This window comes from Periplaneta americana, chromosome 12 (genome assembly GCF_040183065.1).
Source record: "Periplaneta americana isolate PAMFEO1 chromosome 12, P.americana_PAMFEO1_priV1, whole genome shotgun sequence".
Classification (NCBI taxonomy): Eukaryota; Metazoa; Arthropoda; class Insecta; order Blattodea; family Blattidae; genus Periplaneta; species Periplaneta americana.
The window spans coordinates 42,375,094-42,391,026 of record NC_091128.1 but is presented as its reverse complement, the minus strand read 5'-3'; the positions used below and the strand labels follow the sequence as shown (position 1 = coordinate 42,391,026).

Here is a 15,933-nt window from a genome sequence, read left to right as displayed (position 1 = left end):
GTACGTTTCACTGAGACACATTTTAATTAATCGAACTAGTTTCTTGGGAATACCAAATTCCATAAGAATATCATATAAAACTTCTCTCTTAACCGAGTCAAATGCCTTTTTGAAATCTATGAATAACTGATGCACTGTACCCTTATACTCCCATTTTTTCTCCATTATCTGTCGAATACAAAATAGTTTTTCCATCTGTTCCAGACAGATCTATGGTGAATATTTATAATTATATAATAATAATAAGTAGATATACAGTAATAAATAAGTATGCAGTGATATAAAAATGGTAAAAAGAATGAGAAATGAAAGATGAAAATAAATGAAGAAGAGAATGAAAGAGAGAAAACTGAAGAGAGAGGCAAAATAAATGTAAGCTTAAGAGTTTCTTTTTCACGTTGCGTCACATCATTAAAACTTCTGCCCCAATAGTACTTACTTCATAAATGTAATAGGAACAAATAATTATTAGGAAATACCTAAAAAGAATAAATAAATAAATAAATAAGAATTTACAATTTACAGTCTTCGAGTATTAATCGGCCTATTGGAATACATGTATTTGTAAAATTAAAGAAAGTTGTCATTTAATATTTGATTGAAATACACACTCTATGCTGAACTACACAACTCGAGAAATTTCGTTACAATAAGTTCAGTTATAAAGTGAGACAAACCATGCAAGCAATTTCTACGATTTTATGTATGTCACACACGTAACATAATAAAAAACCATTTTCTTAAGCAGTACCAGTAGAATGTACAGTAGTGGCAAAAAAAAAACAGGACCGACCCTTGTAGCTGATACAAAAGAATCCTGTGTTGTGTAATGTGTCAAACTGTGGTAATTTCAATATGGATAGTGAAGCCAGAAGTATGTACTGCTATTTAATGTAAAAATACGCAGTTATCTTTGCCGGCGAATAAAGGTAGAAATGTAATATTGATGCCAGATGAAAATGAAACTCTCAAAGTTTTTTCGTCTGTAAGTTTGAGGCACTGAAGAGACAAAAGACGGTAAGAATCGAATAAATGCAATAAATTTCATTGTTACAATGAATTATACAAGATTGATGTATTTTGTGACTAGCAAAATTTGAATCTGTGACTCTGAAATCAGCTACAAGGGTCAGTCCAGTTTTTTTGTCACTACTGTACATTAGTTTATACAGTAGTACAGTAGCTTGTATAAAACTGTGCAGACATTTACGAGTAGGCCTATGTATCAACAATGAAAAATGTTTGAGTTTTGAACAGTCTAACGAAAGTTAACGTTTTTGCTCACAGCAATGGATTAACTCATTACTGGAGGAAGAAGAAATAAATAAATAAAACGTTATATTCAATTTGAACGTAGGCCTATATTGGCCTACTATGCATCAGGAAAACCATTTGAAGAGTCCACTGCAAGAAGGATGGATGTCACTTTCTTATCGAAAATGAACCAAGACTGTCAATGCATAGCTTAAGACATATAGAATGTACATACAGAGTTATATGGCATTAGCACTGATAGTCATTGTCCAGTAATGATCGGAAAATCACAGTTAAGCTTTGAGCGCTAAGCATTTCAAACTTTCAATTGTTTCTCCTGAAAAATGTGTTCCAAATGACATCCATCATTCTTGCAGTGGACTCTTCATTTCATAATATTCACATTTTGACTTATAACGAAATTTCGTTCACAATATGTCTTCAAATAAAATTTCAAGTTCATAAAGAACAGTCAACAATTTATCACATAGGTATTAATTAATCGTGTGTAGCTACCCTTCGGTTAAGAATATCCACACCATATAGCCTAATTAATTTTCTATGATATTTTTTTTTTGTCTAAGTCTTTGAAAGGCCTATCCAATTTCATCACAACAATTGATACAATTCCACAAGAAATTGAATATTTTAAAGAAAAGAATTTCATTGGTGATTGGGAGTAAGATTCTATGAAGAGCAGAGATTCATAGATAATTCCTCAACCAAAGAAACTGAATTAGTTGAAGTTAATTTGCAAGCTACCTTTCCTTTCTGGTAGAAGAAAGCTTCGTCCTGCCATCAAATGCCTTGTTAGGTTCCCAGTAAATAAGCTACAATACCTTATCAGTAATGAAACCACCTTCTGCCACGTGAATCAACAGATAGATAATCACGCAGATTTTCCTGATCAAAGAATTCCACATTCAACGTGACTGGTTATTTAATTGTGCCAAGAATTCTATAAAAATAGTTATAATATTTTATGGTCGTTCTTGATTACAAACGAGTCTGCTGACACAGGTGTCCACTGTGAATTGTTTTCTCTCTACACGACACTTGGATGCAACAAAACTGCATTTGATGAAGAAATATGGGCCATCCTGCAGCCAACAATTAATTCATAGCTTCAAGAGACATACAAGAATGCAGGGAAATATTAGGATAACTTCACAGCTACAACAAAACCATTACTTTCCAGTGGATTAGTCTCCTAAAATCCAAATTTCTTCATCAGGCCTATGAAGAAGAACACTCCCTGAGACTACAGTCTATACAAAGCTAGAAAGGTATTGACAGTTCTCTCTCGCACACGTGGTAAGGGAGCGACGTTGTGAAGTTGTGTGGTAGTGCAGTGTGGCTCTTTGCACTGCCTGTCTCCTGTGTCAGAACTAAGCAGCTGACATGAAATCGTAAACTCATAAATTTGTATCATACGGTAGTCTTTGACCAGACTAATAATAATAATAATAATAATAATAATAATAATAATAATAATAATAATAATTTTTATTTTAGTAGGTTATTTTACGACGCTTTATCAACATCTTAGGTTATTTAGCATCTGAATGAGATGAAGGTGATAATGCTGGTGAATTCAGTCCGGGGTCCAACACTGAAAGTTACCCGGAAAAAACCTCAAAAAGGTAACTTGCCCTGACCGGGAATCGAACCTGGGCCATCTGGTTTCGCGGCCAGATGCGCTAACCATTACTCCACAGGTGTGGACAAATAATAATAATAATAATAATAATAATAATAATAATAATAATAATTTTTATTTTAGTAGGTTATTTTACGACGTTTTATCAACATCTTAGGTTATTTAGAGTCTGAATGTGATGAAGGTGATAATGCTGGTGAAATGAGTCTAGGGTCCAACACTGAAAGTTACCTGGAAAAAACCTCAACCAGGTAACTTGCCCTGACCAGGAATCGAACCCGGGCTACCTGGTTTCGCGGCCAGACGCACTAACCGTTACTCCACAGGTGTGGACAAATAATAATAATAATAATAATAATAATAATAATAATAATAATAATAATAATAAACGTATGAATGAATGCAAATATGGTACATAGTGTGTAAGCGATCATTTTTCTCCATTAATACCTTACGACCATTGATTTTTTTATACTTGAAACCTAAATTCTTTAAGACATCGTGCAGGGAAGAAACACTGCCGTGGAAAAGATCCACATCTCGAAGCGAAGTTTGCAGCTTTTTTAACGTAGCATGTTCTTCTCATCAGTAATATAAATATACATGCTGCCGGATTTCATCCTCCTGAAAGGCATCTAAATTTGTCACACGCTTTTCCACTTTCCTTTTCTTTCCCGGAGTTTCAAGGCGGGATGGTCCATCCTCTTGCTCATTCAATTTAAATTTTTCTTTTCCTATTTTAACGATGGTGTTCTTTCCTATTTTGGGAGCCTCTACAGTACTATTTACACCTGTTGTATAGGAATAAGAGGCCCGCCATTGTCTCTTTCTTTCTCGAAATAGTCCCACACATTACAAACCATTACTCTCACCTGACTTGTAGCGACATTGTATAAATGAAACACATGGACGCTATATATTGCGTTACAAATACACACACAACTAAATTAAATTTAAAACTAAACTCAAACTAATTCTACCTTCATCAACAACAAAATATCTATGAAAACAATAGTCAAGACAGAACACCAATACTTGCTGTAACACAGAAACGAAGAATCAACACTTCCAGACAAAGCACGTGCTTGCTGCAAAACAGCGTCAGCCTGTTGTCATGGTCTCTGATTGGATAGTTTGAGCGGTTGGCATGGTGATGCTTAGAAGCCACTGAACTGTCAATACCTTTCTAGTTTTGTATAGACTGTAGGTAAAGTTCCCAGAATAGCAAATAGAAGTCAGAAACTGCAGATATTCCGGATTGGCCAAGAAGAAAAGCCATTGCGAAGTTTAGGCTGTGGACTGGACAAGACTGCCTGGCAAAGCATCTTCACCACATACGTATCAGTAATAGCACCAACTGCAGACTGTGTTCTCAACAAATCAACATGGATTCTGAGCATCTAAGGACGTGTCCAGCATTGTTTGCAATTTCCATCTCTGAGAGAGATTGGGAAGCAAGGAACTAATGCAATGCCTCCAAGATTGATTCTCCTTCCTAATTTTTGTCCTCATTATTATTTATTTGTGCTCAGTTTATTTTAATTCTTTCTAGTTTGTTAAGTTTACAGTCATTTTCGTTTGGTGTAATTGAATGAGTTTCTCACAGACAATGATATGTCAAGCGCCAGCTGTATTGAAATAATAAAATTAATTAATTAATTTCTTGATTATTATCACATCTCCATCTCATATACGGGCATATGTAAGTCTATAATAATGTAGCTATTAGCCTACCGTAGGTACTAAAGATACTCTGATTATTGCCTGGCTATGCGGGGATATGGTTGCAAAAATATTGTTTTATGATAAAGAATTTGACAAAAGAAAGTCAGTAACTACCCTAAGAAAACCTCCCTCATAGTCACTCCAATTTATACATACGTGACAGAAAGGAAAATATGACAGAACCCAGAAGCAGTGTTCAGCAGGCATATAATACATCCGAAATTTAATTTCATCAAAATAACTTACATTAATTTCATTTGCACTGCTGTTGGATTGAAAACATTATCTACAAACTAATATTAATAACTATTGATAGGTCTATTACTACCCACTTGAAAAATGTGTTAAAATGTATCGAATATTTTTAGTGTACGTAAGTTACATACCTTAGTGTGGTTCGAGCAAGTATCATGCATTTATTAATTTTCTAATAGTTCTTTAATACGAATCAAAGAAAATAAAAAGCTAGTGAGTAAGTTACCAACACTCAAGATAAGACGTACGCCTTTTCGACTTACAGATGTCCCTCTTCATGTGTTAGAAGCGACAAACCTGTTACACTCAGATATCATACATTCAAAACATTTAAAGGTACATATACAGTATATAGTCTCATGCTTTCGTAAAATGTATAAAGTATTCCATTCTTTAATCATTAGTGGCGTCTTACATGAGAATTTATTGAAAGTGTATTGCAACCACCACTTTCCAGTCTAATTTGTAAGGTGTCTTTGATGGACTAATTTACAAATATTCCAGAATCAAGTTCAACAATTTTTTCAAATAATGATTTAAAAATTAACATAGTTACGAAAATGCATACAATTTGTGTCAATTATTGACGATGTCATGTGTAAAAACAATGTACAGTCATGCATTACATAGAACAGAAACAATGCTAAAACATACCCATTAAAAGGTGAAGGCAAACTCATAAAATTATAAAATGTGTTCACTTATTAAAACAACTGAATAAGGAATGTTTTGATGTTAACAAAACTTTTTTAAAATGCATAATACATTGCCTATTATTAATTTACAATTTTGAACGTTCAAATTGCCCTCTCAAATGTCAACTACTAGCGCCACTCTCGAGGATTAATGTAAACGTTGTTGAAGCAATTCATTATGGCCGCCTTCATACCTTTCAATATGAATAACATATAAAATGTTTTTACCTCTTCTAATTCATCCTTATTTTCCACGATCGACGTAGTGAATAACTTCGGGGTTGTTGATATAATCTGCTCCATGCCTTTATAAACAAACCACTATTCCTAAACGCCTATGGATATTTAGTAGAGGTTCCGTGCATTCTGCTTAATTTCCCTGCCCTCAAAATGCTTTCTGAGGTGAGCGCATGAATACAATCATAAGCAACGTTGAGTAGTTTGGTGATAAGGCGAGAAGAAATAGTTCCATGTATTTAAAATATGATATTATAATAATTATATAGATGAAAAGAAAAGTACACCGATCTTACTCTGATATGATATCTCAAATACTAGAAAAAATAGTATAGAATCCTGCTATTCCTTATTTTAATTTGGATCAAGAATGTAATGAGATGTCCCAAAAGTAGTTACATTATTTATGTACACTGTACACAAAACAAAAACCGCAATACATGAAATTAATTTTCTTGGAATAGAAATTATTGAAAAGTCCAATTTTGTTAATCGTGTATGGATTTAAAACAGATATTTATTTTGAATTTTCAGTACAAGAGAAAATATTCGTACAAATTCGTACAAAATCGGCAATAGACTTCGTGTCCATCAGTGGGGACAACATTTAAATTGATTTGTAACCAAATTAATTATGTTGTGGAAATAATGTTTGTATTCTTATAAACATGAGCTTTACCCATAGGGTATTATAATAGTTAAAAATTCGGGAGAGCCAAAATTCCCAGTAGCCATATTGGCAAAATATAACTGTAATTATGTAAATGTTAAAAGTCACGAAACTGGATGTCAAACACTTCAAACAATTTAGGTTGGTTGTACATAATTTCGCTGTTCTTACATCCTGTTAATTTGTGTCCAAGATATAGCTCGAAGGGTTCACGTTTTGTAAGCATTGAAATATCGTTTAATAGGTTATAATTTATTTGATGATTTATTAAGACAGTGATGCCACGATTACATATCTGATCCGATATAATGTTCATGTGAGAAGTATCCTATGATCACCTGTTTTTATGATGCAATGAAATTAGTCTTACAATAGGATTTAAGCCGGTGACATAATACACGTGTCATATTAAATCACTATTTCATTATTGTGGTATGATTTCCTCGTTCAGTGTACTTCATAACATTTCATCATCTAAAGAAACTGATATCTAGCGTACTTAAAAGTCAAACATGTGCTTACAGTTTACAGATAGAAGAAAGACTTCTACCTGTGACGTGGAATAAGTCTGACATTGCAGTGTAATTGACAACGTTTATAACATGCCAGAAGTATCGAGTCAGCTTGGAAACTTATCAATTGGTATGTCGCTAATATAGGCTAATCTTTAAACATGCTTAATTTTAAAGTGTAATCTATTGTTGAATATGTAGTAGTGGACAGCCGATAATGGGTAGTAGAGGGTTGGGCGAAGAGTCAACACCCCTCACCGTAGAAATCGGCAACAGCGGATAAATTTCCCAGGATATCATTCTTTTCCTCTTACTCCAAAATTCCAACCTTGTGAACACAAAATAAATTATTGGCACTGAAAAGTGTCTTTTCGTAAGCAGGATGATGTGCATTCGAAAAACCGAGACAAATCTGCTCTTTTTAGTATTTTAAGATAATTGTTAGTGAGGTGTGAAAATTTCAGTATACGGATTCCTCACTGACATATTTTTAAATACCAAAAAGAGCAGATTTGTCTGCGTTTGTCAAATGCGCATCATCATGCTTACGAAAAGGTACTTTTCAGTACCAATAATTTATTTTGTGTGCACAAAGTTGAAATTTTGAAATAAAAGGGAAAAGAAGGAATCCGTGTTCTGAAATTTATCCAGAATAAGGTGCTTAGGAAAATATTTGGGCTGAGAGGGATGAAATTACAGGAAAATGGAGAAAGTTGCACAACTCAGAACTGCACGCATTGTATTTTTCGTCTGACATAATTAGAACATTAAATCCAGACATTTGAGATGGGTAGGGCATATGGGCAAATCCAGAAATGCATATAGAGTGTTAGTTGGGAGGCCAGAAGGTAAGAGACTTTTGGGGAGGCCGAGACGTAGGTGGAAGCATAATATTAAAATGGATTTGAGGGAGATGGGATATTATGGTAGAGCTGGATTAATCATACTCAGGATAGAGACTGATGGCGGGCTTATGTGAGGGTGGCAATGAACCTTCGGGTTCCTTAAAAGCTGTAAGTAATTAAGTAAGTCATTGATTAATTTTGAACACAGGTGGTAGTTTAGAATGTGTCCCTTTGAATTATTGAGTAGGCCTACTATGTAGGGTAAATTTGTAAAAACTAATTAACATAAGTTTTCCGAATGTGTCCTTTTGAATTGTTTAGTAGGTCCACTATATAGGGTTCATTTCTACATGGTAATTAACATAAATTTTCCCTCTATTTCTTTATAGTTGCGTTACCAAACAAAGCTAGGATGTATTTACATACTTTGCTTCTATTCTAGTTATACGACCATAACAAAAGACGGCTCTCCCAAAAGATAAATTGAGTGGCGACTGCAATTTCACACCAGAATAGGGGTGGAAAATGGCAGTGAAAGTGCTGGCTAGCGGGAGTCGGGATTGCATGCCTTGCATGTAAGCTTTTTGTTAGGTACCGGTACATATGTAAATAGAAAGTGAGTTTTCACAAAGTCGAGTATCATTGACAGCTTAGGTTTGGTTAGTTCAGGCTTGGATAGGGCTATATACATTTTGTTCGATGGTAGGCGAGTATGGATAAATATCCGCCTTCCTTTGGTAACACAATTGGGAGTACCAACACCTCTTATTACTATGATGTACCAAAGTACATATGGAGTTTCAGTGCAGTAATTCTGCATTTCCATATGGTGAAGAATTGGTAGAACAGAGAAAAATTCTCTCTGGCACCGGGACTCGAATCCAGGTTGCCAGCTTTATGTGCTGGTGCTTTATCCACTAAGCCACTGGATTCAAGCTTCGATGTTGGATTGTATGTCTGTCATTTTAAGTTCTACCTACTGTGTTCCTTCGGATCCCAGCCACTTAGTCACTCATAATGAGTGCACCTCTGGACTTGTGATTGGATATTGTGTCTACTGTCACACATACTGTGAGACAGTACACGAGGGTAAACCAACACAGTAGGGTTTGAATCCCGGTGCCAGAGAGAATTTCTCTCCATTGTACCGTTTCTTCACCAACAGCTCTGTTTTTTTTTTTTCTCCTCACATTCGTTTTGGCCTATCTTTCTTGTTTAGCATGTTTGTCTGCTTCCCTCTCATCCAAAAAAATCCTTCCATATATTTTGTGTTAGCTTTCAATATAACAAAAGATTTTTTTATTGTTTTTTGCAACTTAATTACAATACTGTCTGCTCAGCAAAAGTGTAAGAATAATAAATGAGAGGTGACTGATAGTAGCAAACAAAGTCAATGGATTTTAATTATTTTTGTGAAAATATTCAAAACAGCATTTGTCTTCAACCCTTTGACTGGAGGGGGGGGGATCAAATATCCCTTAACATTTAACATTTCTCCATTTTTAATGATTTGCAATTCAATTCTCTTAAATTATTTTATGCTTGACCATGCCGAAATGTACTAATTATACACCTGGTAGCAGCCCTTTAATGGACCTCATTAAAGTACACCTACTCATTAAAGTTCAGGTGTTCCACCAATCAGAAAACACCATTGTAGCAATATGAAAGCGCAAGTATCGATTATTCTCGGATATGCAGTCAAAAGACAACTAGCGAAATGTCACGGAGGCTGGAAATCCAATACTGTCGCAGAAGGTTATGTTCTGTTACTATAATAATTAGCGTTAATTGTAAATAATATTCAAATAAATTCAATTTGTCATCTCGTTTTTCAATGTCTAAATCAATTTCAAGGTTATATCAAGATTAATGTTATTTTACTCTCTAGATTATATCAAGGTCAATGACATTTGTTTCTCAAAAAAAATCAATACTTTCGCGTCTGCGCACATCTCACAATTTACGAGATATTCCACAAGGTCAGTTCCGCTCCCCAGTCAGATAAGAATAACATGAATACTCATGAATAATTTCAAGTTAGAAATATGGTCGAGCATAAAAAGTCGTATGAAACTTGCTTATAATGGTAATTAAGACGCTCGTATGAAAATTATGAAACTCACTTGCGCTCATTTCATGAACATACTTAATTACTACCATTATAGGCTCATTGCATAATGTACTATTATATTACTTTAATCAAACCGTGATTGAGCATAGCAATGGCTGCAGAGAAGCTTTTCGTTTTTTGTACCACGGAGTTTGAGAATAGTTAACATGTATATTTATTTACCTTATACAATGCGGGCAGTTTAAAAATCCCAAAGCATTGCTTGGCCAGCCAGCAGCCCAAATCCCATGCAGTTTCTGGCATTCCCCTCCATGAAAGTGCAATGCTCTTCCTGTCTGCAGTAAGTTGTAAGTGAGATTAATCGGAGTAGAACAGTTTGTTGTGCAATCGTGAGTGAGATTTCATTAGAGGGTTGTGAAGTGGTGAGAGATTCACTGCATCATCGAACATTCATGTTGAAGACGTACATCAAGCACAGAAAGTTGTGTGGCAAAATAAGACATAAATTTCATGTCACTCCAGTTCTAACACGAAAAGTAGTATTAGAGTTAGTAGATAAGTTTATTAAAACAGGTTCTGTGGCTAACTAGAAAAGAAAACAATGATGTTATGTGCTTACAGAAGAAAAGCGTGATGAATTAAGAACTTTCTTGGAATGTAGTCCTTGAAAATCTTCCTTCTGTTCTTGGTATGTCTTCAAGATGAATATAGGCCTATGACAATACAGTGAATATCTCACCACAGTACAACACAACTGTCCTACTCCGATGAAATCTCACTCACTAGACTGCCAGCAATTGCATGGGGTTAGGTCCACCAACCAGTCAAACAATGCATCAAGACTGCCCACTGTGTGTTATGCAAGTTTTATGACTTTTTATTGAAAGAAAATGCACTCTAACATAAGTGCAACAAATTCAGCCTGTGTAGCCCTCTACGTGTTATGAAAAGAAATATCGTTTAAGGTTTTAAATCTCCGTTCTTGTTCCATCTTTACTGATTGACAGATATATATTAGGCCTTCATTGCATCGTTATTTATAGTAGATCTTTTTTAAAATATTTAGAATGAATTACGCTGCATGCAACACACTTCAAATAATGTTTTCTTGAAGATGAGCAAGGACGTAATTATGCAACATGTGTATTTTTTTTCCTTGTAGCTGAACTGTACACTTCTGATAAGAATGGAAGTGATGAATGTGGGGATGGCACGGAGGCAAAGCCTTTCAAAACCATCCTCCAAGCCATGCGACATGCAGGCAAGGAGCCCTTCCCTGTGATATATGTGGATGCCAAAGAAGAGGGGCAGGTAAGCAAATTGTTCGCATAGGCTTCCGTGACTGGTGTACATGGTCTCTGGATAAACTTTGAAGCTTATACCGCATTGTCTTGGTGTTGGTGGCTGACGTTTCGACCGCTGTGTTGTGGTCATCTTCAGAGCTGAGCAAATTGGATAAAGAAATAGTGTTTCTGTTCATTCGAGTTTTCATGAAGGCTTACATTTCTGTACTTCAGAAAGTCTTACCAACCCCTTACAAAATTTCGCGTCTAGTAGCTTACATTAAAAAAGAATTCATGCACATTTGTATTGATTGATTTATTTTCTTTTTTTTTTTTTCGTCTTAGCAATATATCAACAGTAGTCACTTCACTCAGCTGTTCAAACTCAAATATTTTGTTCATTAGCTATGTTTAATGTGTACGTAATTCTAGAAACATTGAAGCAAATAAAAATGAAACCAACTGTAAAAAATAATTGTGGAAACACCAAGGAAATAACATACATTTCAGTGTGCCAGTTTCCAGTTCATTTTCCTCTCCATTATTGCATCACTTTCGGTTTTTCTTTCAAATCTAGCTGCAAAAAAAGTATGAGCGTATGACGTCAGATAAGCTAGTACAGCATGTGACAATATACATAAATGTATGGTTCTTATACATAGGTCAGATATTAATTAGGTGTACATTACCAATCATAAATGCAAATATACTTTACAGACTTTTGAAAGGGAAAATAATGGATTTCTTGAAAACGGTTTTTTACAATGATGACTTAGTTTAATTCCTTATTGACTCCTACAGTAAAAATATATTACAGAAATATGAACCTGCTGCTAAATCCCAGCTCAAGAAAATTCAGAAGATATGGGTAAGAGAGAGTTATAAGTGTGCAGACAAGTCTAAAAGAGAAGAAGAGGATTCTATAAAGAGAGCAAAGAACTTGGAAGAAGCAAAAAAAATTCATATAAAGGAAGATGCCTCCTTACCTACAGCAACACTCATTAAAATAGTGGATGGGAAAGAAAATCGGGGAGTACGAGTTAAAATAAATGGATGGGTACATCGTTTGCGAAGACAAGGTAAAGTGTAAATTATCTATTTCTCTTGATATTGATTCCTTTTATAACACTAATAATATTTCAAAAATGTTCTTAACTAATGCAGAGCTCATGGCAATGAAGCCTTTAACTCTATTGCTCACCAATATAGGACAGCAATGTAGCAAAAAGTATAACCATTTTAATTTAGGCACTATATTTATATATTTAATTAATTTAACACAAGAAAGTCATATAATACATATTCCGAAACACTATATTTAAATATTTAAAGTATAATAGAAGTTTAAAAAATAAGATCTGTTAGTTATGTTATCTAATAATTTTTTATTTATGGGCACATGCATTTTTGTTTATCAGTTTATTAGCATTTTCCTTATTTATTCAGTGCACGAGGCATTTGACCCATATAATTGGCTGACAGAACCTTTTGCTACATTATTAATTGTTAAAGTAAAAGCTTGATATTGTTTAAAGGCAGAAAATGAATATTGTGATTTTTTTAATAAATTATGGGCTTGCGAATTTTTTAAAATATAATTTCTACAAGCATTTGCCTTTGTCATCACATAGATGCCAATAGAGTTGTAAGAGATTGAATCAAATTCATTTTACTATGCGTAAATAATATAATCAATGAACAATCTGTTTATCTGTGAATAATTAATGAACAGTCGGCTTATCTCTGATTTTTTTAATCTATATGTATATGACAAAATGTAGTTAAGAGGAAAAGATTATGCTGAAACTAGAATATCAGTCATTTCCTCATATAAACAATTGGAAACTTTTATATGGTAGTATTTTTAACATAGTCTATTATTGAAATATCTGTGACATATTCAGGTCCAAATTTAATTAATACTGTTAGGTAATAAAGTGATAAAATTTCGTCCTGATGGAACATTCACCATACACATTTAACGAGTAGCCACCACAATGATCTCGAGATAGAACACTGGACTTACAATCTTGTGGACCCAGGTTCGATCCCAGGTGTACTTCCAGTTTTGTGTGTTGAGCTAGTCCAGGTAACATAGGAGTTTTCTGCAGTTTCCCTGTGGCATCTCAACAAATGTCCATAATCTCATCTCATCACAGGTGTAGCATAGACCAGCTTCTTATGGCACATCTTGTGCAACGATTCTGTCAGTAAATTGGTCTGCACAACTGGCTTCATATGGATGAATGATGGACATTCACGTACCTTCCATTAGTTAAAAAGAAATACGAGTTATGAATTTTTATGGAGACGTTTTAGTATTAATTAGACTCAGTATACTAGTTTTATATAATATTCTTATTGAATTTGGTATTCCCAAGAAACTAGTTCGTTTAATTAAAATGTGTCTCGGTGAAACGTACAGCAGAGTCTGTATAGGTCAGTTTCTGTCAGATGCTTTTCCAATTCACTGTGGGCTAAAGCAAGGAGATGCACTTTGCTCTAGAGTATGCCATTAGGAAAGTTCAAGATAACAGACAGGGTTTGGGATTGAACGGGTTACATCAGCTTCTTGTCTATGTGGATGATATGACTATGTTAGGAGAAAATCCACAAACGATTAAGGAAAACACGGGAATTACTTGAAGCAAGTAAAGCAATAGGTTTGGAAGTAAATCCTGAAAAGAAAAAGTACATGTTATGTGTCGTGACCAGAATATTGTACGAAATGGAAATATAAAAATTGGAAATTTATCCTTTTAAGAGGTGGAAAAATTCAAATATCTTTGAGCAACAGTAACAAAATATAAATGATATTTGGGAGGAAATTAAACAGAATAATTATAGGAAATGCATGTTATTATTCGGTTGAGAAGCTTTTATCATCCAGTCTGCTCTCAAAAAAGCTGAAAGTTATAATTAAAAAAACTATTATGTTACCGATTATTCTGTATGGTTGTGAAACTTTGGCTCTCACTTTGAGAAACAGAGGTTAAGGGTGTTTGAGAATAAGGTGTGTAGGAAAATATTTGGGACTAAGTGGGATGAAGTTACAGGAGAATGGAGAAAGTTACACAATGCAGAACTTGTCGCATTGTATTCTTCACCTGGAATAATTAGGAACATTAAATCCAGATGTTCGAGATGGGCAGGGCATGTAGCATGTATGTGCAAATCCAGAAATGCATATAGAGTGTTAGTTGGGAGGCCGGAGGGAAAAAGTCCTTTGGGGATGCCTAGATGTAGATGGGAGGATAATATTAAAATGTATTTGAGGGATGTGTGATATTATGGTAGAGACTGGATTAATCTTGCTCAGGATAGGGACTGATGACGGGCTTATGTGGAGGCAGCAATGAACCTCCGGGTTCCTTAAAAGCCATAAGTATAAGTATACTAAGTGAATAAATTGCTACAGTTTGATTAATTGTTCAACTTCCATACTAAATGTACGAGAAACTATTAGATGTTGAAAAGTTTATTACAACTGTAATGGTAAGAATTTGAAATTTTATTTTTGACAGGTAAATCGTTAATGTTTATAACACTGCGTGATGGGACAGGCTTCCTGCAGTGTGTGCTGAATGATCTCCTGTGTCAAACATATGAGGCACTTGTACTGTCTACAGAATCAGCTGTGAGATTCTACGGTCAGCTGGTAGAAGTGCCAAAAGGAAAGACGGTGAGCATTTAAATAATGAAGATGACATACAGAATTACTTGCAGATGTAATGAGTTACCTTCAGAGTTGTTACATTCAGTTAAAGGTCAAATTGTTATTTTGCTACTGTGTTTCTGTTTTATGTGAAATTTGAATTGCTGCTCATATAAATGCACAAGTCTGATTGTTCTTGGTGCTGTAGTGGTTAAGATGCTTAACACTGAATATAAGACCCATGGGTTCAAACCCAGCTGAGGGCAATGGATTTTTCATCATCATCCTGACAAATATTATACCAAGTGGCCTGTTACAGTCTTGTTTTCTTTCCATCTCTTTTAAGGTCTGCCAATGGATCTTTTCCCCTCAGTCGATAATTTGGAAATCTGTTGACGTGATTTTTCCAGTTTTCTTGATATCGCCAAATGTATCCCATCATAGTTCATCCTTGAGTTCCTCCATGATAGCCTCATTCCACTTGTGGTCGAATTTAGTGTATCTCCCAGTCCTCCTTATGAATCTCATGCACATGCTGTGATTCTGCTAATATCATGAGCTCTTAAGGTCCATGCCTCACTTCCATAAGAGAGAACCGGTCATGCGAGAATATTATACAGTTGTAAATAGGTATATTTCTGAACACATGCAAGCTTGAAAACATTATTGATTATCCTCATAGTTTTAGTGTATTTGTTGATTATCTGGGAGATATCCCTTTCAGCTTGAAAAGATAGGTTGTATCCCAAGTAATTGAATTCATTCACCTTTACTAAATTTTGTTTTCTGAACATATTTTACTTTGAATTGGACCTGCCAGAAAATGGCATTTCATTCATTTCATTTAGTGTTCTGCCCAAGGGCACTGCAAACCCAGCTTTCTCAAATCTTTCCTATTTTCTGCCTTCCTCTTTGTTTCCTCATATGATCCATGTATCTTAATGTTGTCTATCATGTGATATCTTCTTATACCCCTAACTCTTCTCTCATTCACCATTCCTTCCAGTGCATCCTTCAGTAGGAAGTTTCTTCTCAGTCAGTGACCCAACCAATTGCTTTTCCTCTTCC

The 15,933-nt window shown here is 34.7% G+C and overlaps 2 protein-coding genes across 6 annotated transcripts in view; one reads left to right on the top strand and one right to left on the bottom strand.

The window, feature by feature from the left end:
- Nucleotides 1-5,993, bottom strand: part of IntS3 (integrator complex subunit 3) — a 181,593-nt gene extending 175,600 nt beyond the window's left edge. For both annotated transcript variants that reach the window (XM_069841161.1, XM_069841162.1), the window contains exon 1: nt 5,818-5,993. In XM_069841161.1, coding sequence (XP_069697262.1) covers nt 5,818-5,892 — 75 coding nt within the window. In that variant the 5' untranslated portion in view covers nt 5,893-5,993. The remainder of the gene's footprint in view (nt 1-5,817) is intronic.
- Nucleotides 5,994-6,618: 625 nt separating this feature from the next.
- AsnRS (asparagine--tRNA ligase) overlaps nt 6,619-15,933 on the top strand; it is a 30,618-nt gene continuing 21,303 nt past the window's right edge. Inside the window, exons 1-5 of one of the 4 annotated variants that reach the window (XM_069841160.1) lie at nt 6,619-6,637; nt 7,021-7,138; nt 11,090-11,238; nt 12,028-12,289; nt 14,735-14,892. In XM_069841160.1, the coding sequence (XP_069697261.1) occupies nt 7,099-7,138; nt 11,090-11,238; nt 12,028-12,289; nt 14,735-14,892 (609 nt within the window). In that variant the 5' untranslated portion in view covers nt 6,619-6,637; nt 7,021-7,098. Of the gene's footprint in view, nt 6,929-7,020; nt 7,139-11,089; nt 11,239-12,027; nt 12,290-14,734; nt 14,893-15,933 lie in introns of all 4 variants that reach the window. The other 3 variants (XM_069841157.1, XM_069841159.1, XM_069841158.1) reach the window with 3 other exon arrangements.